The 26,073-nt window shown below is 43.7% G+C and overlaps 1 protein-coding gene across 15 annotated transcripts in view; it reads right to left on the reverse strand.

Moving 5' to 3' along the window:
• The window catches only part of TNRC6A (trinucleotide repeat containing adaptor 6A), a 212,807-nt gene that overhangs the window by 3,044 nt on the left and 183,690 nt on the right, over positions 1-26,073 (reverse strand). For 10 of the 15 annotated variants that reach the window (XM_031658377.1, XM_031658378.1, XM_031658381.1 and 7 more), the window contains 14 exons: positions 26,018-26,069; positions 19,559-19,701; positions 19,027-19,173; positions 18,727-18,864; positions 17,837-17,965; positions 17,292-17,369; positions 16,790-17,000; positions 14,086-14,217; positions 8,190-8,348; positions 6,204-6,344; positions 4,441-4,548; positions 2,787-3,008; positions 1,057-1,127; positions 176-315 (listed from right to left, as the gene is read on the reverse strand). In XM_031658377.1, the coding sequence (XP_031514237.1) occupies positions 176-315; positions 1,057-1,127; positions 2,787-3,008; positions 4,441-4,548; positions 6,204-6,344; positions 8,190-8,348; positions 14,086-14,217; positions 16,790-17,000; positions 17,292-17,369; positions 17,837-17,965; positions 18,727-18,864; positions 19,027-19,173; positions 19,559-19,701; positions 26,018-26,069 (1,871 nt within the window). The remainder of the gene's footprint in view (positions 1-175; positions 316-1,056; positions 1,128-2,786; positions 3,009-4,440; positions 4,549-6,203; positions 6,345-8,189; positions 8,349-14,085; positions 14,218-16,789; positions 17,001-17,291; positions 17,370-17,836; positions 17,966-18,726; positions 18,865-19,026; positions 19,174-19,558; positions 19,702-26,017; positions 26,070-26,073) is intronic. The other 5 variants (XM_031658390.1, XM_031658383.1, XM_031658385.1 and 2 more) reach the window with 2 other exon arrangements.

The raw sequence follows: 26,073 nt of genomic DNA on the forward strand, positions 1-26,073 counted from the left end.
CCATTTGGCTAGGTCCGATTACCCGCTTAGTAGTGCTGACCTTGGAATCAGGGCACTACTGCAGCCCACAGGAGCCACCCACACAGGACCCCGTGCGCTGCCCCGGGCCAGGCTGTGCTCTCACACAACTCCTTTCCCTAGACTCTTCCAGCTGGGAGCCCAACAGCCAACTTACATGTGCAGAGACTTTTGTGCCTTCACTACCTCTTCTTTTGAACTGTAGCGGACCAGAGCATTTCCGTGAGGGAGGTTCAGGTGGAATGTGATCAGTGGGCCGTGCTGCATGCACAGAGTGCGCAGAGTTGAGCCATCGATCTAGGAAACAGTGTGGAAACCACCAGTGAGAGGCATCACCGCGGGCCCTCCAGGAGGCCGTTCCAGGCTGCACTGCTGCCCCTCCTCTCTTCCCTGAGGCTCTGTGCTCCTGGTACCACTCTTCATTGACACTCTGATGTTGCTCTGACGGTGTGCAGAGCCACCTTCCCCACCTCCACTGCTCTCAGAGTCATACTGCTCCGGCCTCTAGACTCCTGGACACTCCCCAGACCCCCAATTCCTTATGAAGCACTGCCCCTGCTGTGTGGCTCCACCTCTTCTCTCTTCCCTGCCCTGAGGACAGCATCCATCAAGGTTATGCTTCCTGGGGGAGGAGGGAGGTGGGAGCTCAACACCCAGCCTCCAGAGGAGGGGGCGGGCCAGGGGCTAAAAAAATGCTCTCAACTCGGGGACAGACCAGGGTTTCTCCACGTGCCAACAAGGACCACCTGCGTCAAATTCATCTGCAGGCCCTCATACAAATGCAGAGTCCCAGCTCCTAGCCCAGATCTACTGACTCAATCTCTGGATGAGGCCTGGGAATCTGTATTTTTGTTTGGTTCCCAGGCACATTACAGCGTGAACCACCAGATTTGACCACATCCTGCCTGAGGTCTACAGACCACTCCTCTGCCAGGCCTTACTACCACTTAGCAGCCCTTGTCTCACACCCAAACCTGAACCTCTGTTCCCATGCTCCCTGGCGTAGCCACATAAACCAGTGTTATCTGATATACTTACCTGAGGTGTAAGGTTTTTTAGAACAAGCCAATTTGTTATTCTCCCTGAGCTGCTCTCACCCCAGCTGGAACCTAAGCAAGGAAAAAAAGGACAAGTCAGTTTTCCAGGACTTAGAGTCCAACTATAGTTACTCAGCAGATCACTTGGCCTCTTGGCTTCCTTCACATCCTTGCACCTCTACACTGGAGGCTTTCTCCCTAGGCCCAGAATTTGAGTTCGCCTTAGCCATGGCGAGGCATTAACTCCCACGGCAGGGGGCTCTGCCTCTGGGGAGAGTGAGCTCAGAATGGCTCCCAGCTCGCCACACAGAAGGGCAGTGAGCCACAAAAGGCTGCATCTCTTTGAGATCTTCTCATTGATAGGAGCTAAAATCATCTCAAACGGTACCATCTGGGAAAGACTTCAGTAATGTCTGGTCACTCTGCATGTGTGTCCTTCAGGGCATGAAGCTTTAAGGGGATTCCAGAGCTTGCGATCGCACAGATGCTCCTTGTTTTCACCTGGGTTACTGCAGGGGCTCCCCATCTGGTCTCTACTCTGGATGAGTACAGCCCTCATCCCCGACCCCATCTACAACCCAAGGCACCTCACAAATGCTTCAGGTGCTGGGAAAGACTGTTCCATGACACAGCTCAGGCCTATCCACCTCTTATGGAATCCTCCCCATACCCTGCAATCCTCTCCTCATTCCAATGGGAGCCTTTGTGCTTTCTCAGGTGTCTGGGCCTTGGCAGAGGCTGCCCCTCGGATTGCTTGGCTTACTCCTACAGGTTTGCTGATTCCACTCAACTGTACCAAGCCTCTCTGGGGTGGGCTCCTGGGCCACGTTCACTAGCACCCCTCGCTGTGTGCTGCCAGTCTCTTAGCTGGCATCCAGACAGATGTCTGTGGCCTGCAAAGACCACTCACACCACACCAATTACGTTAACTTACATTCAGTAGCTTGGCATGTACTTTAGTGTTCTTTTCCTATAATTAACCCCCACACAAAGGAAATGCTGCAAGTTTTCCTACAGCCAGTCACCTGTCTAAAGTTCAGAAATTACACATTTAATCAGAAATATCAACGAGGTTTTATTACTCATTTTCAGCTTGAAGATGGGGACGTTTGGTACAGTTTGCAGGCAAGGTAGAGTGAAGGATAAGACTGTATTTACCGGGGAAACTGCTAGGCTCATCTGGGGCTGTGTGTGTATATGTATGGTGTGGGGACGGCACAGGCAGGAAATGATACCAGTACAAATCCAATGTTAGTCATTTATAGAATGAGGAGAGGCAGAGGAACCAGTTTGCCGGGGCTTCTGGCTTATGCCTGTTGGCTGCGTATGATTAGTCAACAGCACCCTCTTTCTCTCAGATGTCCCCGTTTAATACAGGCCAAGCTACTCCCCTACTCTTCAAGGCCCAGATGACCTGTTCGCATGTTCCCAGACTTGCCCAACACTGGCTTCTGCTCCATGTTATGTGGTTTTTTCTGCCACGAGCAGGAAGTTACTACACATTTTAAGATGTAGTCTTGAACTTCTGAGACAATGGAGCTTCCCGATGCATTAACGTTACTGCAGCCTGTTGTTTACCTTTGGGTGGATCATTTGTTTACTGAAGTTCTCATTCCCCCTGAGGAGGTGAGGCAATAGTTTACTGTTCAGGTCTCTGTTAAACTCGACTGTTGGCACTGATTAGCATTTCACACACAACCACAGAAAACCACCTTAGGTACTGCATCTTACCTGGGGTATATCTGGCGTCAGAATTTCCCCATCCTCCACCTACACGAAGGGGAGAATTATCCCACGTAGACAAGGGTGGCTTCTGACCAGTCAGTCCCGGAGGTGGACGGGACGGAGCAGTGATGTTTTTAGGTGGCAAAGGGACCTTCCACAGCTCATGAGCCAGAGAGGTGTTTGTAACTGAACCAGGAGACCATGTCAATTTGGAATCACTATTTCTGGCTACTCAAAGGGGGAAAAAAATGGAGAGGGGAGGGATAATGTTTAAGAAATGAGGAAATTTAAATAATGACTTCCATTCTCCCACAAAAAGCAAATCTAACAAACAAAAGAAACTATTAAAACCCCCAAATCAACTAAACTGCCAAAAAAGAAAATCCGCCCAAAGGAAACTGCTTTCCATCCCTCCAAACACTCAAGTCATTGATCTGTTATTAACAGCTGTAAAGACCTATGAAATTCTTAGGCCAGTGTCCCAAACTGTACTCGAACTGAAATGGAAAACAATCTGAATTCCTCTAAAATTGCAATTGTGAACTTCTTACTAACCATAATTGAGTCACTCAAGAAAGTCAGGTAGGCCATTTAATTGAATTTTAGAACTCTGTTGTTTACTCAAGGAAAAAAGGACTGCAAAAGAGCCCCAACTTGGGAGCTGCCAAAGGAGATCTTCACAGGGTGCCTGCCTCTCTGCGCTGAGCATTGGCTGCTCGGCATCTGGCATGCGCTGTCTGTGGTCCTGACACAGTCTACTGAGGACAGACTGGGTAAGTAATTTGCCTATGGGTCTAATGTAGAGCCAGGATTCAAAACTAAGCCTGTAGGGCAAAAAAAAAAAAAAAAAAGAAAAGAAAAGAAAGAAAAAGGAAGGGAGGAAGAAAGGAAAGGAAGGAAAGAGAGAGACAGAGAAAGGAAGGAAGGAAGAAAGAAAAAGGCAGCAGGCCCAGATCCTGATGCATACTGCCTCGCAACAATGGAGACATGAGTGGGTATGCAGGGACCAGGTATACAGTAAACTACATCAACTATCATGCTAAAAGCCTGAGGGGGACAGCAAGGAGTGGAACCATTCCTATCTTCCATCACTATCAACTCTTTTTCTTACTTCACTTACAAAGTGCGTGTGCATCAGGTCAGTGCTACTCAGGGTATGGCTGGAAGAACACCACAACACAGTTTCATACTAATCTGCTGCAGGATGAGTCCAGAAATTCAGAGTGCACATGTATAGACAGACAGCAACCTGACATTCCTGTAGCTCTAAAGTGTGCCATTATTTTCCTAGCAATTCAGAATTCATGTTTACCGTATTTTACAAAAGTATCAGTCTATGAGGATGGGCAATTTTTTTTTTTTTAAAGATCCTTCGCCGCAGATAGTCTGAGAACTAGTTTGGATTAAATTACATTTAATTACAGAGCTGCTGTGGCTCTAATATGAGTGAAAGCTGTTAAGTAAAAACTGATTTTAGTAGATGACCGCTGGGTACAGTAAGTTTAAAAAGGAACAAGTGATGTTAAAAATAATTTCCCAGGCTCACAAACAGAATCTCCTAACTCCCTGAGAAGACTGGACAAAAGAAGAGGGCATTAAAACAACAGCCACGGCTCTGGCTGTGACCAACCCTCCCTTCCTGAGCAAAGGCGAGGCCCACCTGAAGTGCTTTGTGCTGTACTGCTGAGGGGAACGTTGTAGTTGGAGGCACGAATGGATGACCAGGCACTAGTTGAAGGCAGCGTGGTGTTCAAGGATGAGGATGACCCTGTGTCGGGGAAGAGTCCAATCAGCCACCAGAGCAAGGGACGTGGAGGTTAAGAAAAAGCAAAAGCTTCCAGAGAAATCGAAGCCTAACAGTATGCCACAAGAAAGGAAACAGGCCTACTCAGGGTAAGATGGTGCCCGAGACATCTTCCTTCTTGCCTTCAAAAGAGCATGCTGGGCAAGCTTGCCAACTGTCTCTGCCTTGGCTCAGCATAGGCATTTTCCCTCTGATTTTGTCCTCACTGGCTGTGAGGATGTGCTCTAGCAATGAGGTCCAGCCACCATGACAGCACTCGGCTCTGCTTCCCAGCACTGGGTCTAAAAGGAGGTTCGAGTCTTGGTGCTCCTAACTCACCCCTGAGCTCCAGTGACTTCTTACTGGCTATCCTGCTCTCCAAGGCACCCCATCACAGACACTACCAGTGAACAGGCCCTTCAGTCTTCTCCATTACACAATATATTCAGGCTCCCAAACCAGGTGTGCGTTCCCATTTTCAAAACCCCCTTGACCATTACTAGTTGAACTCTAGACCCCGACCACCATCTGGATTACTACACCAATTCCCTGACTAGTCTCCCAATCCAATCCACTCTGCTCACCACAGCCAGATTACCCCATCTTAAAGATTCTTCCACTCAAAGCCTTCAATGCTCTATTTCCTTTAACATCAAATCCAAACTCTCCTGACTTTCAGAGCCATCGGATTCTTCCATTAACTCCCACACCACGAGAATTTATGCTTGGCTTAGTGTCCCCCACAGGGGGCAGAGCTGTCTGTGAAACTCAGCCACTTCACAATGCTGAGGACTCTTCTCCGCTGGTGCAGAGACACTTGTTACCTCTGTAAATTACACGTCTAATGCAACATGGTGGCTGCTTCACATTTGCTTTATAAACTGTGTAAAGGGATAAACGGTATTTTAAAAAGACAGGAAATATTTTTTAATATTTAAAAAATTCATTTCATTAACACTCTTCTGGTACAAAATCATGGATGAAACACATGTAAATGCCTTGAGGTGAAAAGTAACCCTGTGGCGGGTAATAGGATGGTTTTATTTGCTAACCAATTAAAAAGCACATCTGGACTGCAGGGATCCTTAAACTGGTCTTATTCTTACTCTCTGAAAGACAGCCTAATTTGCTCTTCCTGGTGAAAGTCCTTCAATATTCAGAGTATATAAGCGTATATAATAATAATGTCTGTTACAAGAAACACCTATTTTAAAAATAACTATCTTGTAACTCAGTATAAAGTTAGTAACAACATTTATTGTTTTTTCATTCCGTTAATACAACTACTGGAAAGCAAAGATTTGCTGGTCCTTTGTGTTAACTTATTAAATTAATATACATATTTGCCATACTAAGGGATGATAAAAACTCCTCATCATTTAAAAACTAGCCAAATTAAAGAGCCACCTATGGGAACAGGGAGAATTCTGTCTGCCATTCTTCTTCTTCTTCTTCTTCTTCATCTTCTTTCTTTTTTAAAGAGACAGGGTCCCACACTGTGTTGCCCAGGCTAGTCTCAAGCTCCTGGGCTCAAGTGACCCTCCTGCCTCAGTCTCCCAGAGTAGCTGGGTACTACATGAGCCATTCTTAAACTGTGTTGTTAAGTGTCACTCAGAAATTGATTTGCACCTCCTACGTACCACTGTTCCTGTCCCTGAGGTGGTCAACTTCCCGCACAGTATTAATTGAAAGATTGTTTATGACACTGCCAGGAGTGACGTAAGGGTCAGTTTCAGGGTCAATGTTTGGATAACCTTTCCATGGCTCACCAGGACGAAATTCTGGAAATGGAAATTTAAAATTAGTTCAAAGCTTAATCATCATTTCAAAATCCATTAATAAATATCCAAAACCTTTATTCCTAAATCCTATGCAACTCTCAAGTACTTTCCAATTTATACTAACACTCTTTTTGTTTTTTTTTTTTTTTTTTTTTTTTTTTGAGACGGAGTCTCGCTCTGTCGCCCAGGCTGGAGTGCAGTGGCCGGATCTCAGCTCACTGCAAGCTCCGCCTCCCAGGTTTACGCCATTCTCCTGCCTCAGCCTCCCGAGTAGCTGGGACTACAGGCGCCCGCTACCTCGCCCGGCTAGTTTTTTGTATTTTTTTTTAAGTAGAGACGGGGTTTCACAGTGTTAGCCAGGATGGTCTCGATCTCCTGACCTCGTGATCCGCCCGTCTTGGCCTCCCAAAGTGCTGGGATTACAGGCTTGAGCCACCGCGCCCGGCCTATACTAACACTCTTAAGAGGATGGTTCAATTAGTATCACAGAAGCTATTCTTTACAAATAACTTGCAAGTTTTAAAAACTGAAATCATCTCTCTGCATGTGAACATATACACCCACACACGTAATATATACACATATATATGTGTGTAAAAAATCATATATATATGTATGCATGTTTGAGACAGAGTCTTGCTCTATCACCCAGGTTGGAGTGCAGTGGTGCAATCATAGCTCACTGCAGCTTTGAACTCCTGGATTCAAGTGATCTCCCACCTCAGCCTCCCAAAGTGCTGGGATAACAGGCATAAGCCACCGTGCTTGGCTGTGATTCATGTATTTTTTATTTATTTATTTTTCTGAGACAAAGTCTCACTCTGTTGCCCAAGCTGGAGTGCAGTGGCGTTATCCTGGCTCACTGCAAGCTCCACCTCCCGGGTTCACGCCATTCTCCTGCCTCAGCCTCCTGAGTAGCTGGGACTACAGGTGCACGCCGCCACGCCTGGCTAATTTTTTTTTTTGTATTTTTAGTAGAGATGGTGTTTCACCGTGTTAGCCAGGATGGTCTTGATCTACTGAGACCTCGTGACCTGCCCGCCGCAGCCTCCCAAAGTGCTGGGATTACAGGCGTGAGCCACTGCACCCGGCCAAATTCATGTATTTTTAAACAGTAACATTTAAAAGTGCTTTAAGCTTTAAGACAAATCACAAAGCTACTGCAACTCAGGTAGGAGAAAGCAGGCCACAGAAGCACTTCTGGTAACTCCATGTATGAATGAAAATACTGCAAGTTACTCCCTGACACAATTTAAGAGAAGCACTGAATTAAAGTTTTTGTTGCTGTTGTTTTTTTTGAGATGGAGTCTTGCTCAGTCGCCCAGGCTGGAGTGCAGTGGCACAATCTCAGCTCACTGCAAGCCCCGTCTCCCAGATTCACGCCATTCTCCTGTCTCAGCCTCCTGAGTAGCTGGAACTATAGGCGCCTGCCACCACGCCTGGCTAATTTTTTGTAGTTTTAGTACAGACGGGGTTTCACCGTGTTAGCCAGGATGGTCTCGATCTCCTAACCTCGTGATCCTTGCCTCGGCCTCCCAAAGTGCTGGGATTACTGGCGTGAGCCACTGTGCCCGGCCTAAAGTTTTTAATATAATTCTTCATGCTGGTCAATGGGACTCACTTGTACCTCTGCTGCTTGACCATAAAGGTATAGGTGACAGGCTGACACACTCACTTGCCCAAGATTTCATGCTTAACTTTTCCTCTATCACTTCTGCATTCCTTCTCATCCACACACATCAGTCTAAGAACGCCAATCTGGGCTACATCAGTATTAAGTCCAGATGTAACAAAACCTTAATGGAAACACAGTCTCATGAAAGAAAGTGTTAGAAAAAATTTTACCTGGTGGCCAATTAACACTGCTAGAGCCGTTAGGCGATTTGGCACGTGGCCAGCCATCTCCTATTGAACCTGGAGGACTGGCTGGTGAAGTACTGCTGTTCATAAAGTCATAGGGAACAAATGGAGACTCTTCCAGCCTGAAACCACTTGAAATAGCACCTAACAAGGGAAGAATAATAGAGAAATGTGAGCAGAATACACAAAGGTTTACTTCTTATAGCTTCTCAAATGTAACACGAACACTTTCCATTAGATCTGTGGGCTCTAGGCTGTGTTCTCTAGAGTAACTCTTTTATATTGAGATTCTAACATCTCATTTGAAGAATGTCTGAAAATGACCATTGTGAATTTCAAGTTTATGAGGGGCATAAACATCATTAAGTGACCAGAATATGAGCACAAACTTATTTCCAAATCATTAAAACAGTTGTATGGTGGAGGGCTCTGGTAACTCAGGGGTTTTTTTAGGCAACAAAAATGTTTTAAAATGGATTGTGGTGATGGCTACACAATACCGTGAATATACTAAAAGCCACTGAATTATAAGTAAATTATATCTCAATAAACTGTTAAGAAAGAATGGGGCCAGGTGTGGTGGCTCGCACCTGTAATCCCAGCACTTTGGGAGGCCGAGGCGGGCAGATCACAAGGTCAAGAGATTGAGACCACCCTGGCTAACGTGGTGAAACCCTGTCTCTACTAAAAATACAAAAATTAGTTGGGCGTAGTGGCAGGCGCCTGTAGTCCCAGCTACAGCTACTCCGGAGGCTGAGGCAGGAGAATCGCTTGAACCCGGGAGGCAGAGGTTGCAGTCAGTTGAGATCATGCCACTGCACTCTAGCCTGGGAACAGGGCAAGATTCCATCTCAAAAGAAAAAAAAAATAATGTCTTGTTTTCTAGCTTCGATCATTTCATGGGCGGAGGTACAACCCGCTGACACTGGAAGGACTGAGTCTGAAAGGGAAAACCAAGTCTCCTCCATTCATGTTGAGTTTGAGGTTGATGTAAATAGAACCTGGCTCGCAACTCCGGACGGCCCCCACTATGAACATCCATAACACACAGCCGGGCCCTACATGCCACTCCAGCCGCCATTCTTTCCTCTGGCTTCAAGTCACAATGTGCCAGCATGCACATGGGTAACTCAGGGATGATGGAGCTGGTTCCCGACAAGGCCTCGCACCTCTCACTGGTGGGCACTGACCTATCCCTGACTCAGTGCGTCTCCACAGCTTCCATTTCCCCTTTGGCTCTGGCGTCCTCAATCTTGTCACTCTGATCTGTGTCAACTATGTATCTGTTCTATAAGCAGAATTAAAGCCACTTGGGAGTGAAATGGGACATAAATGAAGTAATGGCTGTACAGGATACATGAGGCAAGCACAACTGCCACATTTCAAGTGATTAATTCTTATACCTGAGATGATAAACGTTAATTATGTATTTTTTTTCTAGTAAGAACAATTTCTACTTATGAAAACTTCATTTAATCAAAGGCAAATAGATATAACGAGGCAGCAAGGGTGCAATTTTATTTCATTAATCAACACAAGGGGAACATCAGGAAAATGAAATGTAAAACCTATGTGATAGGTTCAGTTTAAGCAAACGAAACTAAATGTACAGTGGAGAAATATATTTGTCTTGGAGGTAGGGCATCTGATGAGATAGTGATAAAGGCAGTAACGGCAATGATGGCTATGATCTGCTGACCACTGATGTGTCTAACCCTGTTCCAGCACCTAAGTGCCTGAGATGCATCATCTCATTCATCCTTAAAACATCCCAAGAGGGCCACCATAAAAAAGAATGAAATCATGTCTTTTGCAGCAAAATGGGTGGAGCTGGGAGCCATTACCCTATGTGAACTAAAGAGAAAATAAAATATGTTCTCACTTTTAAGTAGGAGCTAACCAATGGATACCCAAAGATGGAAATTATTAATAGACACTCGGGATTCCACAAGTGGAGAGGGTGGCAAGGGTTGAAAAACTACTTATCGGGTAAAATGTTCACTATTTGGGTAATGGGCTCACTGGAAGCCCAATCTCCACCAGCATGCAATATACCGGTGTAAAAACATGAACATGCACTCCCTGAATCTAAAATAAAACTAGGCCGGGCACGGTGGCTCACATCTGTAATCCCAGCACTTTGGGAGGCTGAGGCAGGGGGATCACTTGAGGTCAGGAGTTTTGAGACCAGCTTGGGCAACATGGCAAAACCCCATCTCTAGTAAAAATACAAAAAACTAGCCAGGCATGGTGGTGCACGCTTGTAATCCCAGATGCTCGGGAGGCTGAGGTGGACGGGGATCATCTGAGTACGGGAGGTCAAGGCAGCAGTGACCTGAGACTGTGCCACTGCACTCCGGCCTCGGCAATTGGGGTGAGATCCTGTCTCAAAAAAAAAAAAAAAAAGCCCAAGAGGTACTATTAATTCCATTTGGCAGATGAGGGACCTGAAGTTCAGAAAGGTTAAGTTACTTGCCAAGTAGCTAATTACAATCACGTGTCAATTAACAGGACTACATTTGGAGAAACTAGGTGATTTCATTTTTGTGTGAACATCAGAGCGCCCTTACACAAACCTAGATGGTACAGCCCACTACACAGCAAAGCCCTGAGGCCTCGCCTACTGCTCCTAGGCTACATGTGTGTTAGAATAATTTCTACTTATGAAAACTTCATTTTCTACTTATGAAAACTTCCTAGTGTTAACACACTAGGCTACTGCTCCTAGTGTGTTACTGTACTGAGTAATGTAAGCAACCGTAACAGAAGGGTGTATCTAAACATAGCTAAACAGGAAAGGAACAATAAAAATATGGTATTACAAGCTCAATGGACCCACTGTTGGATACATGGCCCATTGTTTACTGTAACATTGCCATTAAGTGGTGCACGACTGAAATAGCAGAGTCAATTAGTAGCAGAGCTAAGTCTCAAACCTAGGATTCATATTTATTTTGCCATTTCCCCATTGTCTCAACTCCCTGTTCTCACTCTTCAGGTCAGAAAAATTCCCAGCTGGGCCTGGTGGCTCACGCCTATAATCTCAGCACTTTGGCAGGCCGAGGCAGGCAGATCACCTGAGTTCAGGAGTTCGAGACCAGCCTGGCGAACATGGTAAACCCCGTTTCTACTAAAATTACAAAAATTAGCCGGGTGTGGTGACACACACCTGTAATCCCAGCTATACTCAGGAGGCTGAGGCACGAGAACCACTTGAACCCCGGAGACGAGGGTTGCAGTGAGTAGAGACTGCATCACTGAACTCCAGCCTGGGTGACCGAGTGAGACTCTGTCAAAAAAAAAAAAAATCCCAAAGTGATATTCCTCTGAATGGCAAACCAACTTAGAATCAAAGGTCTGTTTGGTTTACGGGCTAATGGTTCCTTCTATTACATGACAATTTTAATTTCTGAAAATCATTAGTCCAATGTGTACAATCCAGAAATCTGACCCTAAAGTTTAGTTAATAAACTTTCAAAGTATAATTCAACAGAAAAAAAAGGGAATGTCACAAATACATCATTTAAATAGCAATCATAGATTTGAGGCTGCTTAAGCTAGAATCACCAAGCCCTGTCAATTCCACTTCCTCCACAGCTCCTGGATAATGACTATACTAGATCTACTCCAATTCTCCACACTGCACCTAGAGGCATCATTCAAAAGTGCAAATCTGATCATGTCATCTCCTGGCTTAATTCTCTCCAACACACAAAAGACAATGTTCAAACTCTTCAATAGTTTCAATAGTTTACAATAGTCTTCAATAGTTTACAGTAGTCCAGCCTCGCCCCAGCTCTCATGGTTTCCCCTCCCTTCACCCCTGCCTGCTAACTTCTGTTTATCTTTCATATCTCAGCTTCAGAGATCACAAGCCTCGTGGAAGCCTTGCCCAACTGCCTCCAACCAAGGCTAAAATAAAAAATCTCCTTCTATACATGTCAGCAAATTCATCTGGGTGCTGAGGTGAAAGGATTTTATAAACTGCCTGGAAGTCACAGAATCTCAGGGCCATAGGGTATCTCAGACATCCAGTTTAACCCTTCTGTAATGCAGAATTTCCTAGTCAAATGTGCTTGCCTCCACTCCCCTTAACAAACCAGACTTTTCTTACTGTAGGTGTGCAGCGAAGGGTTAGTGTGGCAGACTGGACTGCACATTCTAAAGTGTGCCAGGACTGTCGCTTGTTCAGCTCCTGTGTTTCTCCAAGCTCATGGACTACTCTGCCAGTTAAGAGTGCCTCTGCATGCCTTACACCTAGGCCACTCTAATGATATGATTTACGGTGAACGCCTATTCTTTTCTGCCTGAGACTCGGGTCCATCCTGTATTTGTCTGACCTCTGAGGGGTATGTCTGGAGGGGGCTGCAGACAGACTAGCTGATCAGTTATGCAAGTGTTTCAGGCTTACACTGCTGAATGAAAGAATGAGTTAAGTGAGTTATCAAGCTTTTCTGCTTTTAATTTCTGAAACTCTCTTCAGTGTACTCCCTCTTATGTCCACTGACCTTTCTCTCTCTTACCTAGACTTCTTTAAGTCTTAACTGCCTCTAGGCACCCATCACTTTCATGTTTAAAATCATTCATGGCACGAAAGTTTTCCATGATTTGCACCACACCTACCATTCCATCTTCATCTACCTCCTTTCTGTCATTTTCACCTTCACCCCCAGATATGCCCAGATACAGAATTCACCTGGCAGTCCTCTTTGAACCCTGCATGTGCTATTTTCTCTTGGTTGCTCTTCCTGTTTGTTTGGTAAATTTACTCTTCTCAAGGTAAGTCTTTCTCACCTTTCCAGACCCACCACACCTGCAGTTATTCCTGACTCAATGCTCCTAAGGAACTTTGTATTATTAAACTATTATAAATATTAACTTTGATATTACCTATTGCATTGTACTAAAGCTGCTGATATACTTTCATTCACAATGAACAATTTCAGGGCAGGGATTTTTACATACATACATACATACATTCAACTATGAACATGTATGTACATATGTGTCTCTGTATTCCAGGTGCTAACACAGCCTTGGAAAGCAGAAGATAATCGATTAATATTTGCTGGGTGAATGGATAATACTAAATAAGATGAAAATGGCATTTCTAAAAAAAAAAAAATGTAATTCCTGAAAAGACAATACTGTTAAATCAATGACTTACACATAGCAATAAGATATATAAAGAAAATTTGTCCGTATGTAAGGAATTGACAGAAATAAAATTTATGGGCCAGGTGCAGTAGTTCACGCCTGTAATCGCAGCACTTTGTGAGAGCAAGGCGGGTAGATCACCTGAGGTCAGGAGTTTGAGACCAGCTGGGCCAACACGATGAAACCCCGTCTCTACTAAAAACACAAAAATTAGCCGGGCGTGGTGGCTCAGGCCTGTAGTTCCAGTTACTCCAGAAGCTGAGGCAGGAGAACTGCTTGAACCCGGGAGCAGAGGTTTCAGTGAGCTAAGATCACACCACTGCATTCCAGCCTGGGTGACGGAATGGGACTCTGGTAGAAGTTTTAAATGTACTACTAAGATATATATCAAATTAAATCCAGTAAATGTTAATAAGTGTAGTAATATAAGAATAAAATCACTTAGAAAAATTTAAAAAGCCAAAGGAAAAATAATTTTTAAAAATGCATCATCTGATCTCTCCTTTATAAAACAGAGTAGATGTAAATTTTGCTTTTCATCTGAAAGTCTCTTATTTTAACTAAGACTTAATAATAACTTTTTTTAAATGAGGAAAAGTTCTAAGATAATTTGGCTTTGAAAACATATTTAAAATAAAATAAAGGCCTAAATCTAGTATTCTGCAGGTGTGCTTTTTGTTTTTTTGGGTAAGATTGGCTAAGATTGTTTAACAATCATTTGTACCATGTTTGCTGGAGTTTTGATCCAAAGATGTGTTCACAGAAATGCTGTCCACTGTCGTCCATTTCCTTAGTCTTGACTGTGGCTCTTTAATACTGTTCATATCCATATTTACATTCAAGTTTGAGTTCAAGCCTGAAAAATTAAAAAACAAAACAAAACCTTAGAAAATACAGCACATTTTCTTTCTAGTAGCACAACTTTTATTTCCTAGAAAAACATGTAACTAATCTAATGTTTTCAAACCATATAACTGTTAATATTATAATTTAGTTATATGTAGAAAATATTTCTCCATAAAATTTTGATGATTTTAAAACTCCTTGGCAAAATAAGAGGGAGAAAAGTTTTAAGGAAGCCAGATGTGTAAGTTTACTTGGAATAAAATGTATCTGTTTAGCTATTTCCCAAGTGTACCATGCATGAAGATCTGTGGTCACTTTCAGTTGCTATCTTTTGCTTGCAAATTCTAAAGTAAAAATGTCCTGCACTAACAATTACACCTAAGTGGGGGACTGATATATCTTAAGGCACAATTTACTTGACCTTTGCTGATGAGGCCCCTCAGACTTGGATATTCTCTTGGAACAACAATGGAAATTTCAACCTTAGATACAGTAGTTAGAAAACTATTAAGCTAGTTTTTCTTAAAATAGTAATCTAGGGACTATTAATATTAGAATCACCTAAAATGCTTATTTAAAAATGAAGACTTTCCAGTGGGAGCCAGAATCTCTATTTCACAAATTCCCAGGAGGTTCTTATTCTAAACTTCCAAATTAAATTGTTTTAAATTCTCTGGTCTGATGAGTCCATGTGATGTTAAGGTCTGTCAAACCTGAAAACTTTAATAACATGAATTCTCTAATACTATACCTATTTTTGCAGAGAGCAATTAAATTTGCTACTCTTGGACCTATCGATCAGATCAGGAGTTGACAATTTTTTTCTGCAGAGGTTTAGCTGGTATCTCAGGCTCTGTGGGCCACATGGTCCCGGTGTCTCCATGCAACTTTGCTGGTGCAGCACAAAAGCAGCCACAGACCCCATGTTAGAGAAAATGTGGCTGTGTCCAACAAAACCTTACAATAGCAGGCAGTGGGCCAAATTAGGCCAACAGGCCGTAGCCTGTTGCTCAACTTAGATAACTGTATTGGTGTTTGCATGGGCTAAGCAGACTTTCTTAATCAAGAAGTATCCCTCACTGAAAAGCCGGCCAGGGCAGGAAATCCTATACTTAAAACTCACGTGGTCCAATTTATATGTCAAGTGTATAGTCAAATAGGAAGAGCCAGTTCCCTTTACTGGTGAGACAGAAACTTCTCTCTGTACTTGGATATCATTCTTTTAGTACTAACTGTTGTCTCTGACATCACCTGGCCACCACTAAATGGCTTCTAGAGTATTCACCCACAGTAGTAACTGACAGGGGAACTGTTTTTGGAAATGCACAGAGATTACTAACAATCCTAAGGACTCAAAGTGCAATTTATGTCCCAGGTGAGATTCTGTGGTAATACCGGGGTGAGCCAAACCAGTTCAGTCACAGAGTGAGGCAGCAGCAGGGGCAACAGCATGCCCCAGCCTCTGCCCACAGCCCAGAACACACTAGTTAACTGATGGTCTTCAAATACTCTGGCTAACAACCAACAAAACTGGTTTACAAGAAACCACTGTATGGCAAAAGAGAGAGAAAAACAGCAAAATGAACAGGGCATGATCAATCAAGGGTCAAAATATAATCAAGGGCACAAGAGAAAAAGAGACCTAGGAAAGAGAAAACATGTAAGCCCAAAATCTCCACTCAGTGAATAAAAGCCTGGAGGTAACACAGAAAAAAAGGAGTGGGTGGGGGTGGGGAGTTGCATGTATAAGAAAGGCAATCCCCTTTCTTACCTTCATTTTCTTATTTATATCAGTAATCATTTATACACAGACAATAGTTAAAACTTCAAGTTCTGAGAGCTAGCAAATGTGACTGTGACCCTTCCCAGCTGTTTCACCAAAACAGCACTGCTCAAAAATTCTCTGGTGTACTGTTTCTAATAAGAATATCAGCCTTCTCACCCTTAATATCCTACGATTAAGACAACTAGTCCTTTAAAAAGTGAAATGTTTCCTTTATTCTAATGCACTTTAAATGAGTGTGGAGTTTTTGAAATAGTGTGATTTTCAAGGCTGGGCACGGTGGCTCATGCCTGTAATCCCAGCACTTTGGGAGGCCAAGGCAGGCAGATCACCTGAGGTTAGGAGTTTCAGACAAGCCTGGTCAACATGGTGAAACCCCAACTCTACTAGAAATACAAAAATTAGCTGGGCGTGGTGGTGCGCGCCTGTAATCCCAGCTACTTGGGAGGCTGAGGCGTGAGAATCGCTTGAACCCAGGAGGCAGAGGTTGCAGTGAGCCGAGATCTCACCACTGCACTCCAGTCTGGGGGACAGAGCAAGACACTGTCTGTAAAAATAAAAAAATAAAAAAATAAAAAAAAAAAGAAACAAACAGTGTGATTTTCTTGAATGGAGAGAGAACTTCCCTGAACATGGAGCAGGTTAAAACTAGGAGAGGGGATGGCAACTCTCTGAGAGGGAACAGCTAAGAGATCAATGTAGCTTTCACGAAGGAACAGAGCTGTAAGGGTACGTGTGAAGGAGGCATGCCTGTGATACCTAAGCATCAGTCCAATGCTTGGACCAAGGAGAAACCCACCTATAGGGAAGTTGCTGAAAGCATTTATTGGTGATGGCCCTTTTTGCAGCTCAGGTGTAGTGTGGGGCATGACATTGTCAAGGAAAGACTTCATGGCTGGCTGATGGAGTGGCTGCTGCTGAGATGGTGGAGTCTGCTGCTTCACCAACAGGTTTGGATCAAGTTGACGAGATTGTTGCATCATTTGCTGCTGCACGCTAAGAGGTCGACCCTTAAAACAATGAAATGATTGGAAAAAATTATTGGGGGAAAAAGTCTTTACAGAAAACTACATATTTCCTCTTCACTTTTGAATTCACTTTCTTCACAGCAGAAAGGTGAATAATCACTGTATAATGTTCACATAACTCATGGGCAACCAGCAGACTTAATGCACAACATACTTCATTATATCTTAGTAAGATTGTTTTAAGAAAGACACTTCTGAATCTCTTGCTAGAATGGAGATAAGCAGAGTTTATTAACACAAAGACAGCACCACGAGTTGGAGGGCTGGCTCTACCTGCTGGTCTTGCTGCGGCCGGTTCCCAGAAGGCACGCTTCTCTGACTCTGCGCCCTTTGCTGCTGCGCTAACAATCGCTAGAGGAAAGATGGTGAGAAGGTTGTTACTATCACACCATTACAAAGTGGTGTGCTTCCAAATGACGACAGCAGATGGACCTACAGAGGCATGATGTGATCTAGCCAATGCCAACATGTCTAGCCTAACAGTCTCTTCCTTGGACTCTCTGGCTTCTAGTCACTGCTGAAATTCAGTTTTTAGTTCAATCTAAACTTCCACTTCAATCAGAGAAACTTTTCCTAAACATCCGACTCTCACTAGCACCCCAGACTTGGCTGAGGCCTCCTCTCACAGCATTTTGCACTTCTTCAAAACATTCTTCACAGATGTTCATGATCTGTCTTCCCTGATAGACTGTAAGCTCCATGAGGGCTATGACTACGCCTGTTTTGTTTAGTGCACTATATCCTGCACAGAATCTAGTGTTTGGTATACAGTAGATGCTCCATAAATATGTACTAAGAAAGACTATGACTCTGCTTACCTGTAATTGGGAGATCTGAGAAAGCTGGTTTAGCTGGGATAGCTGGTTCAGCATGGCTACCTGTTGAGGGCCAAAGAGTGGATTCAGGCCACCGTTGTTTGGTGCATACTTCAGCAATGAAACTGGAACCTTAGGATCACAATGGTAAGTTAATGATCTTGATAAAGTAACTCCCACTCGCTACATGTACTGTGTGTTTTAAGCTGTCAATAGAGCAGTTAAATCTGTGGACTATTCATTGGCTTCATAGTCTTTGTCTCTGCCTTACTCACTGACCACTTGTACTTTTTCGTGGGTTAGGTAAAAGATGACAGAGATGTATCTTAAACTAGCCAATTTTACTTTGCTTTTGTCCTCAAGAATGTTTTATAGAAGAAAATGGTAAATTTTAGATTTAAATTATCCTTGACTTATCCTTTTTTTTTTTTTGAGACGGAGTCTCGCTCTGTCGCCCAGGCTGGAGTGCAGTGGCCGGATCTCAGCTCACTGCAAGCTCCGCCTCCCGGGTTCCCGCCATTCTCCTGCCTCAGCCTCCCGAGGAGCTGGGACTACAGGCGCCCGCCACCTCGCCCGGCTAGTTTTTGTATTTTTTTTTTTTTTTTTTTTTTTTTAGTAGAGACGGGGTTTCACAGTGTTAGCCAGGATGGTCTTGATCTCCTGACCTCGTGATCCGCCCGTCTCAGCCTCCCAAAGTGCTGGGATTACAGGCTTGAGCCACCGCGCCCGGCCGACTTATCCTTAATACAACCTTTTGTAATAGTTAATTCAGAACTAGCTAAATCTCGAAGATGCCAATAAACATGATAATGATTAGCCATTTCATTCAAATATAAAATCACGCAAGATCCTTTTTGCAGGTAAACAGGAGAACGTAAGGAAAGCTTATTTACCTGAGGGGAGAGTAATGGAGGAGGCACTTGAGCACGGAGATTAGGCTGAGATGAACTAAGAGGTTGTGCTGGAGGCTGCTGCATGCCCCGGGGTTGTGCTGCTGTGTTTCCAACACCAAACATACTGGGATTGCCATTCTACAAAAACAAACAGCAACAAGTAACAGTGGGATTCTTTAGGGACAAACATCTCATTGCCACATTGTACTATGATTTAAACACAGTAACTACATGTAAGAGAGATCTTATTACTAATACAAATCATTCAACTGAGAGCCTAAAATACACATCTGGACTTACCTGTCTAACAGAATTCAAGTTTTGCATACCCAGCCCTGCTATGGAGCCAAGGGCCTGGTTAGGTAGTGCACTATTTGAAGGGGGAAGCTTCATGCTTTGACTGGACATAAACTGCATGTTTTGGGATTCATCTGCTACAATGCCATCCTGATTGGACAGACAGAAAGATGTGCAACACCAGCCAAGCAAACAAGTGGAAGGGAGAAATCATTGCAGGAACAGAAGAGAAGTCACATGACATTCCAGCATCAACAGGAAACAGGTAGAAAACAGAAGAGATCAGATTAGTGTTAATTCTAGAGCACACAAAAAGAGCCAAACATATTTCATGGGATTAAGAAGAAAAATATAAATGCAACCTCTATGCTAAATTGAGACATAAAAAGACAGTGAACTTCAAAATCCAGTAATAAGATTTGGTACTGGATTGCAACACTTTATATTATATAAAATGTTTTAAAATATTAGTGTGAAAATTATGCTATTAAGTGTACTGGTTTACCAAGTCAGAGGTAAAAGTAAAACACCTTACCTTATCAAAATAAGGATTGCGCTCCATGGAAGACTCTTTGGAAATCTGAGGCCGAGAACCAGGGCCTTTCCCGACCGTTCGATTGTAATCACCAATATTTAGGCTATGTTTATCTATCTCCATTCGTTTGTCTTGTAACATTCCTAATAAATGCAGGAGACTATGTTATCAAACAGGAAGACAACCCAATTGGTTTCAGATAAATTTACAACAAAAGCAAAACACTCACTTGGCTGAAATGACTTCAGCCAAGACAAAGATATGTGAAAAATACACCTGTATTTCATAAATCTTGCATTCCTCACAAGTAAAGTCGCAATTAGGAGATACTGTTATTTTATTGAAATAATTAACTTGAAATAGACTAGTAAACAGAAGGTGGCTGGCTGATAACCTCCCTTTTTTTTTTTGAGAGAGTCTCACTCTATGGCCCAGGCTGGAGTACAGTGGTGGGATCTCGGCTCACTGTAACCTCCACCTCCCAGATTCAAGCGATTCTCATGCCTCAGCCTCTCAAGTAGCTGGGATTACAGGAGTGTACCACTACACCCGGCTAATTTTTGTATTATTAGTAGAGACGTAGGTTTCTCCCTGTTGCCCAGGTTGGTCTTGAACTCCTGACCTCAAGTGATCCAGCTGCCACGGCCTCCCGAGGAAGTGCTAGGATTACAGGTATGAGCCACCGGGCCTGGACTCGTTTTAAAACGACTCTTAGGCTACATAACTTAAGACAACTTTAGCCATCTCTAATCTGCTGAGTTTTATAATACAGGTAAGTTTCCATTAAGTAATAAAAACAATCAGCACCCACTGTGATAAACCACCATTTAATAAATGCTTGCTTTATGTCAGTCTTCATTGTAAGCGCTTTTTTTTTTTTTTTTTTGAGAAGGGGTCTCACTCTGTCACCCAGGCTGGAGTGCAGTGGCGTGATCTCGGCTCACTGGAACCTCTGCCTCCCGGGTTCAAGCGATTTTCCTGCCTCAGCCTCCTGAGCAGCTGGGACTACAGGTACCCCCCACCACGCCCAGCTAATTTTTGTATTTTCAGTAGAGATGGGGTTTCACCATGTTGGCCAGGCTGGTCTCAAACTCCTGACCTCAGGTGATCTGCCTGCCTTGGCCTCCCAAAGTGCTGGGTTTACAAGTGTGAGCCACCGCGCCCGGCCTATAAGTGCTTTATGTGTACTAATTTAATGCGTGTAACTATACTGTTATCGCCCGTTTAGCAGATGAGGAAATTGGACGCCAGACAGGGTAACATCTTCCCCTCTCTTAGGCTTTGCTCTGCCTGCTCCTCTCCTCATTCTGACTGCTGTGCAATAAAACATGAATTCTCTCATGGAAACTTTTTTCCTGCAAAATCTTCTTTGCTGGACATAGCCAGCTCCAGCCCAAAAGCTACTGTTCTATTTCAACAAATCTTTTAAAAGTGGACAATGTTCTCTACTACCCACCCTCACCATCTGCCCATTCTGGTTTCTCTTCCTCTATCCATGCTGAGCTCACCTTGGGTGCTTCTTCAATGCTGGAATACTCTGAGGCCGACACAGTAGACTCAGGGTCTCAGTCTTTTGACTCTCTCTGTAAACTTGCTTTCCTTAGACTTCATTCACTATCAAGGTATCAGCAGTCACTCCCATTCAAGTGATGCCCAAATATAAACGTGTAGCTTAGACTTCACAACTGAGCTCAGTCCCACATTTTTACCTGACTGCCATATCCACTTTGATGTCCCATTGTCACCTTTTTTTTTTTTTTTTTTTTTTTTGAGACAGTGAGTGGCTCTATTGCCCAGGCTGCAGCGTAGTGGCACAATCTTGGCTCACTGCAGCCTGTGCCTCCCCGGCCCAAGCGATCCTCTCACCTCAGCCTCCCGAGTAGCTGGGCCTAGTGGCATGCACCACCACGCCCAGCTAATTTTTTAATTTTTTGTAGAGACAAGGCTTCACCATGTTGCCCGAGGGGTCTCCAACTCCTGACCTCAAGTAATCTGTCCACCTCGGCCTCATGAAGTGCTGGGATCACAGGCATGAGCCACTGTGCCCAGCCTCACTGTCACTGTTAACACAGGTTTTCATCTCCCTATTTCTCATTCTCAACGTTTTCTCAATCCGCAAATCTCATCCATCATTTCTCTGCAACTGCTGTTCTTTGAGACGTCTGCCACCACCATACTTACCTTTACTACTCTCATTCCAGGTAAGTGGAAAAGGAAAACATTTTAAGAGAAGGAAAACAATTCTTAAAGTAGCTAAAAAGTACTGTTCCAGTCATGAATCTGGTATCTGAAAAATCCACCTTTCACACTTGTTTAAGAGGCCTCTCCTGAATGTCAATAATCCTTACCACAGCTCCCTCCTCTGTTCTCTCTCCCTGTTAAGATGTCATAATTCACTGATAACACCCAAGCTAGCCATTGTGAACTCTTTCCCCCACTCTCTCCATCTAATCCTGTAACCAATTCCAACCAGTTCTCCTAAGTCTCTCTCCAAGCTGTTCCTTCTTGATAATTCACATTATTTTTACCTATGCAATTATCTTTTGAAAGACTAATAGTGGCTGAGCATGGTGGCTCACGCTTGTAATCTCAGCGTTTTGGGAGGCCAAGGTGGGCAGGTGTTCGCGACCAGTCTGCCAACATGGTGAAACCCCATCTCTACTAAAAATACAAAAAATTAGCTAGGCGCGGTGGCGGGTGCCTATAATCCCAGCTAATCAGGAGGCAGAGGCAGAAGAATCACTTGAACCCGGGAGGCAGAGGTTGCAGTGAGCCGAGATAGCGCCACAAGACTCCAGCCTGGATGACAGTGCAACACTCCATCTCAAAACAAAACAAAACAAAAAAACAAAACAAAAAAACACCATTCCCCAACACTTCTGCATCCCTTTAAAAAGAAAATGTCAAATGTGGCAATCTCCCCTTAGTCCACCAGTCCTCTAGTAAGGTCCATTAGTTACCAATGACTACCGCCGAGCTCCATTGTAAAATCCATTCCCTGACAACCAGTTTTCTCTTTTCAAAACTCTGTACTCACTTGGAGTCTGAAAAATTATTCTACTCTAACTTGTCCCACTTCTGCTTAGGATCACTCCCCTAAATATCATTATTTCCCAGCACTGTCTTCGGTCCATTATCCTCCAACTCTCTCTAGTCAAACTATTCCTATAGCTTTCACTATCATCCACATCTAATTAATTACACTTCATATCTCCAGCCCCATCTATTCTGAGCTTCACATCCGGATTTTCGACTGTCTACTGGACGTAATGTCAGATGGTTTTCAGAGCACCTTCAAACTTAGTATCTATCAAGCCTGCTATTCCTGTATTTCTCACCTCAAATAACGACCATTTATTGATTTATTGTCTCTCAGCTCCAAATTCACCCTTTTGACTGCTCTATGAAAATATATCTGGACCCTTTACAATTTTTTCCTTAGCCAGCTGGTACTGAGGCTTTGTCAGAAGAGGGCGCTGGAGAGACAGGGCAAGAGGAAGGGTGTTGCTTCCTGGGCCAGCATGTGCTCTTGGTAGGCATGAGCAGCCTTTGCAGCTTCTCCATTGCCTGGTGGGTCAGCAGCACTCAGTGGGAGCTTCTCCCAGCATTCCCAGCATTCCCCTCCCTCTCACATCACAGTTGTGCTGCAGTGTCTCCCATGAGACACCTCTCCATGAATGCTTTTTCCCAGCACCCTAGAGGGCATATTTCCCACAAGTTCCACCAGATGACAGCACAGCAACTTCTGCACCATGCAGTGAGCCATGAAGGAGGCAGAAACTTGTACTAACAGGAAGAGGCTCACATTCTGGACATGGATTTTTCTTGCCTGTAAAGCTTCTGTCATCCACAGCCTCACAGAATACCTTCTCCACTATCGTGGCACTCCTCACAGCCATCATGTCTTACCAAGAAACTCATGTCACTGCAGAGGAAATACAGGACTGTGTTCATGCCCATGGAATTAACTGGTCTTAACATATATGCCATTGCCTGAAAGTAGCTAATCAAATTAACAGGCTTACTAAAGAATCAGTTACAAAGCAAGTTGGGAGACAACATACTAAAAGGGTGGGCATCTGTCTTAGGAGGATGCAGTATGTGTCTCCCCAACTACCAGAATTTGTAGGTCTTGAGAATCAAAAGGTGAAAGTGGGAGCAGCTTCTCTCACAATTATACCTAATGGGCCACTTACAGAACACTCCTTTCCTGTTCTGACAACTGCTGATTAGAGAACTTAGTCCTTGAGAGAGAAAACGCTTCCAGCAAAAACCACAACAATGGTTCCACTGCCCTGGAAGATGAAGACTGCTACAGGGACATTTTGCACTCCTTGAGATACGAACTAGCAGGCAAAAAACCAACCAACCAACCAACCAACAAAAAACGAGTCTACTGGCTGGGGTAACTGATGTGATTACAAAATGAAGGCAGTGAAGCCTGTCTGGAATCCAGGGGATTCTCTGGGAAGCTTCTCAGTATATCCACACCAAGTAGTGACGGCCAATGAAAAACAACGGTAACCATAAAAGTCAAGGACAACTGGGGGCTCAGATTCTTTGGGAATGAAGGTTTGGGTTACTTAACTCCAGCAGCTAAAGAACCAAGAGCAGCTGAGGTTCAACCTGAAAGTGAGGTAAGTACAGAATACGCAGTGAAGGGAGGAAGGCACAGATACCAATGATGGCTTACGAGCAATTATAGAAATAACAATGGTAGTAGATTTGCATATTTTCCTATTGTTTGTCATATGGATGTGTTAATTTGTATAGGCCAAGTATTTTCTTTCCTGCTTTTACCTTATTCACAAGTTATTAGATGTTAAGTTTTATTATTTAGTCTTTAGGTAACAAACTGTGACTGAATTTCCGGGGTGATTATATAGCCAGTGATGAATACAATGACCCTTGGGGCTGTTCATCTCCTCAGTTTAGAGAGAGGATGAACACTTCCTCACTTGCAAGAAAGCAAGCTATATCTTGTTAAGCAGAAATACAGAGTTGCATTGCCACTGTACTGGACAAATTTGTGTAGAAGAGTACATATGGAAGGTGAGCAGTCAAAGGGTTGGGATGAACTGTGCTGATTACTGACTTCTTTCCTCTAGCTCCAATTTCACCCTTTTTGATTGCTCTGTGAAAAAAAAAGGGACTTAGGCCCTTTACAGATTTTTTTCCTTTGCCAGCTAGCACTGACCTTTTTTAAGTAGAAGGTGCAAGAGGAGACATTTGGTTTCCTAGTTCTGGTCTGCTCTCTCCTGCAGCATGGCAGCTTTGCCAGCACCTACAATGCTCAACTCACCAGTGGCTGGCAGCATCTATCAGCATGCCCTCTGGTAGCTCCGTAGAGAGTGCCTCCCATGAGACACCGCTCCTGTGCCCTGCCTTCACTGGTATTTTAGAGGGTGGATCTCCTGCACTCCTACTGACATGGCACCATAGTGAGAGGAAGGCGGCTCTTTCTTGGGCATGCTACGTCAGTCCTCACTAAGTGACTTCCCCTTGTATCTGCTAATGCTACTCCAATTCCTTGTTAAGGTCTTGTATATTACATTTTTCCTGTTAGCAAATTACTGCATAGTTTCTTCTGACTGGACTCTGATTAACACAATAGCACTACCATCTATTAAACCATCCAGGTAAGTTTTCATCACAATCTCTCCCTCAATCTGCCTAACAAATTGGTTCAAACTGGTTATCAACTTTTATTGATTCCAATTCCTATGTCTCCATGGAATTAAGATCATTCGCATCTACTCTCTTGGTTTGGAGCTTTGAAAATAATTACTGGCTACTGCAGCAAGTATCTACCTGGTTTTGCTATCTTTAGTATCTTTTCTCTATCTCCTGCTGCCAATGTTTTCTATCCTAAGATATTTTCGATCTATAACCAAGATGATTTTTCTAAAACATAAGTCCAAACCATGTCATTACCCTGCTTCACTTTAATCTCATATTTTAAGAATGAAGTTCAAATTCTCAAGCTCCTCATGACTTAGCACCAACCTGGTTTTCTAGCATCTTTATCCAGGTAATCTTTCACCACCACCACCACGGCTACCCCCACCAAAACTGTTTTTCTTGACTTGTTCTATGGAACTACTTACCAGTCCTCCAGTATAGTTTTAAGAGTTTGTCATACGTCTAGGCCCTTCTACATGCTGTTCCTTAATCAAGAAGACTATACCCTCCAACCTGAGTAACTCCCTCTTGGCAGGATTATGTGTAAAGTAATGAGACTAATAACACCACTGTAATCAGACTAATAACACCACTGATGTGCACAGTGGTCTGCACTTCCAAGGCACATGCACTCATTTAACCACAGCATGTACACGTCTATTGGAGAGCACAGCCTCCCCACCATCCTGATCTACATCAGGGCTCTTTCAGCAGAATCATGTCACGGATGTGCTTGTCCCTCAATAAGGAATATAAACAGATTTAATTTTCTCTTACCTCCAGAAAGGTCCATTTTATTGCTTTGTACATTTTCCTCTGGTGAGTCTCTCTGA

The sequence above is a fragment of the Papio anubis genome, chromosome 18 (genome assembly GCF_008728515.1).
Source record: "Papio anubis isolate 15944 chromosome 18, Panubis1.0, whole genome shotgun sequence".
In the NCBI taxonomy this organism is placed as follows: Eukaryota; Metazoa; Chordata; class Mammalia; order Primates; family Cercopithecidae; genus Papio; species Papio anubis.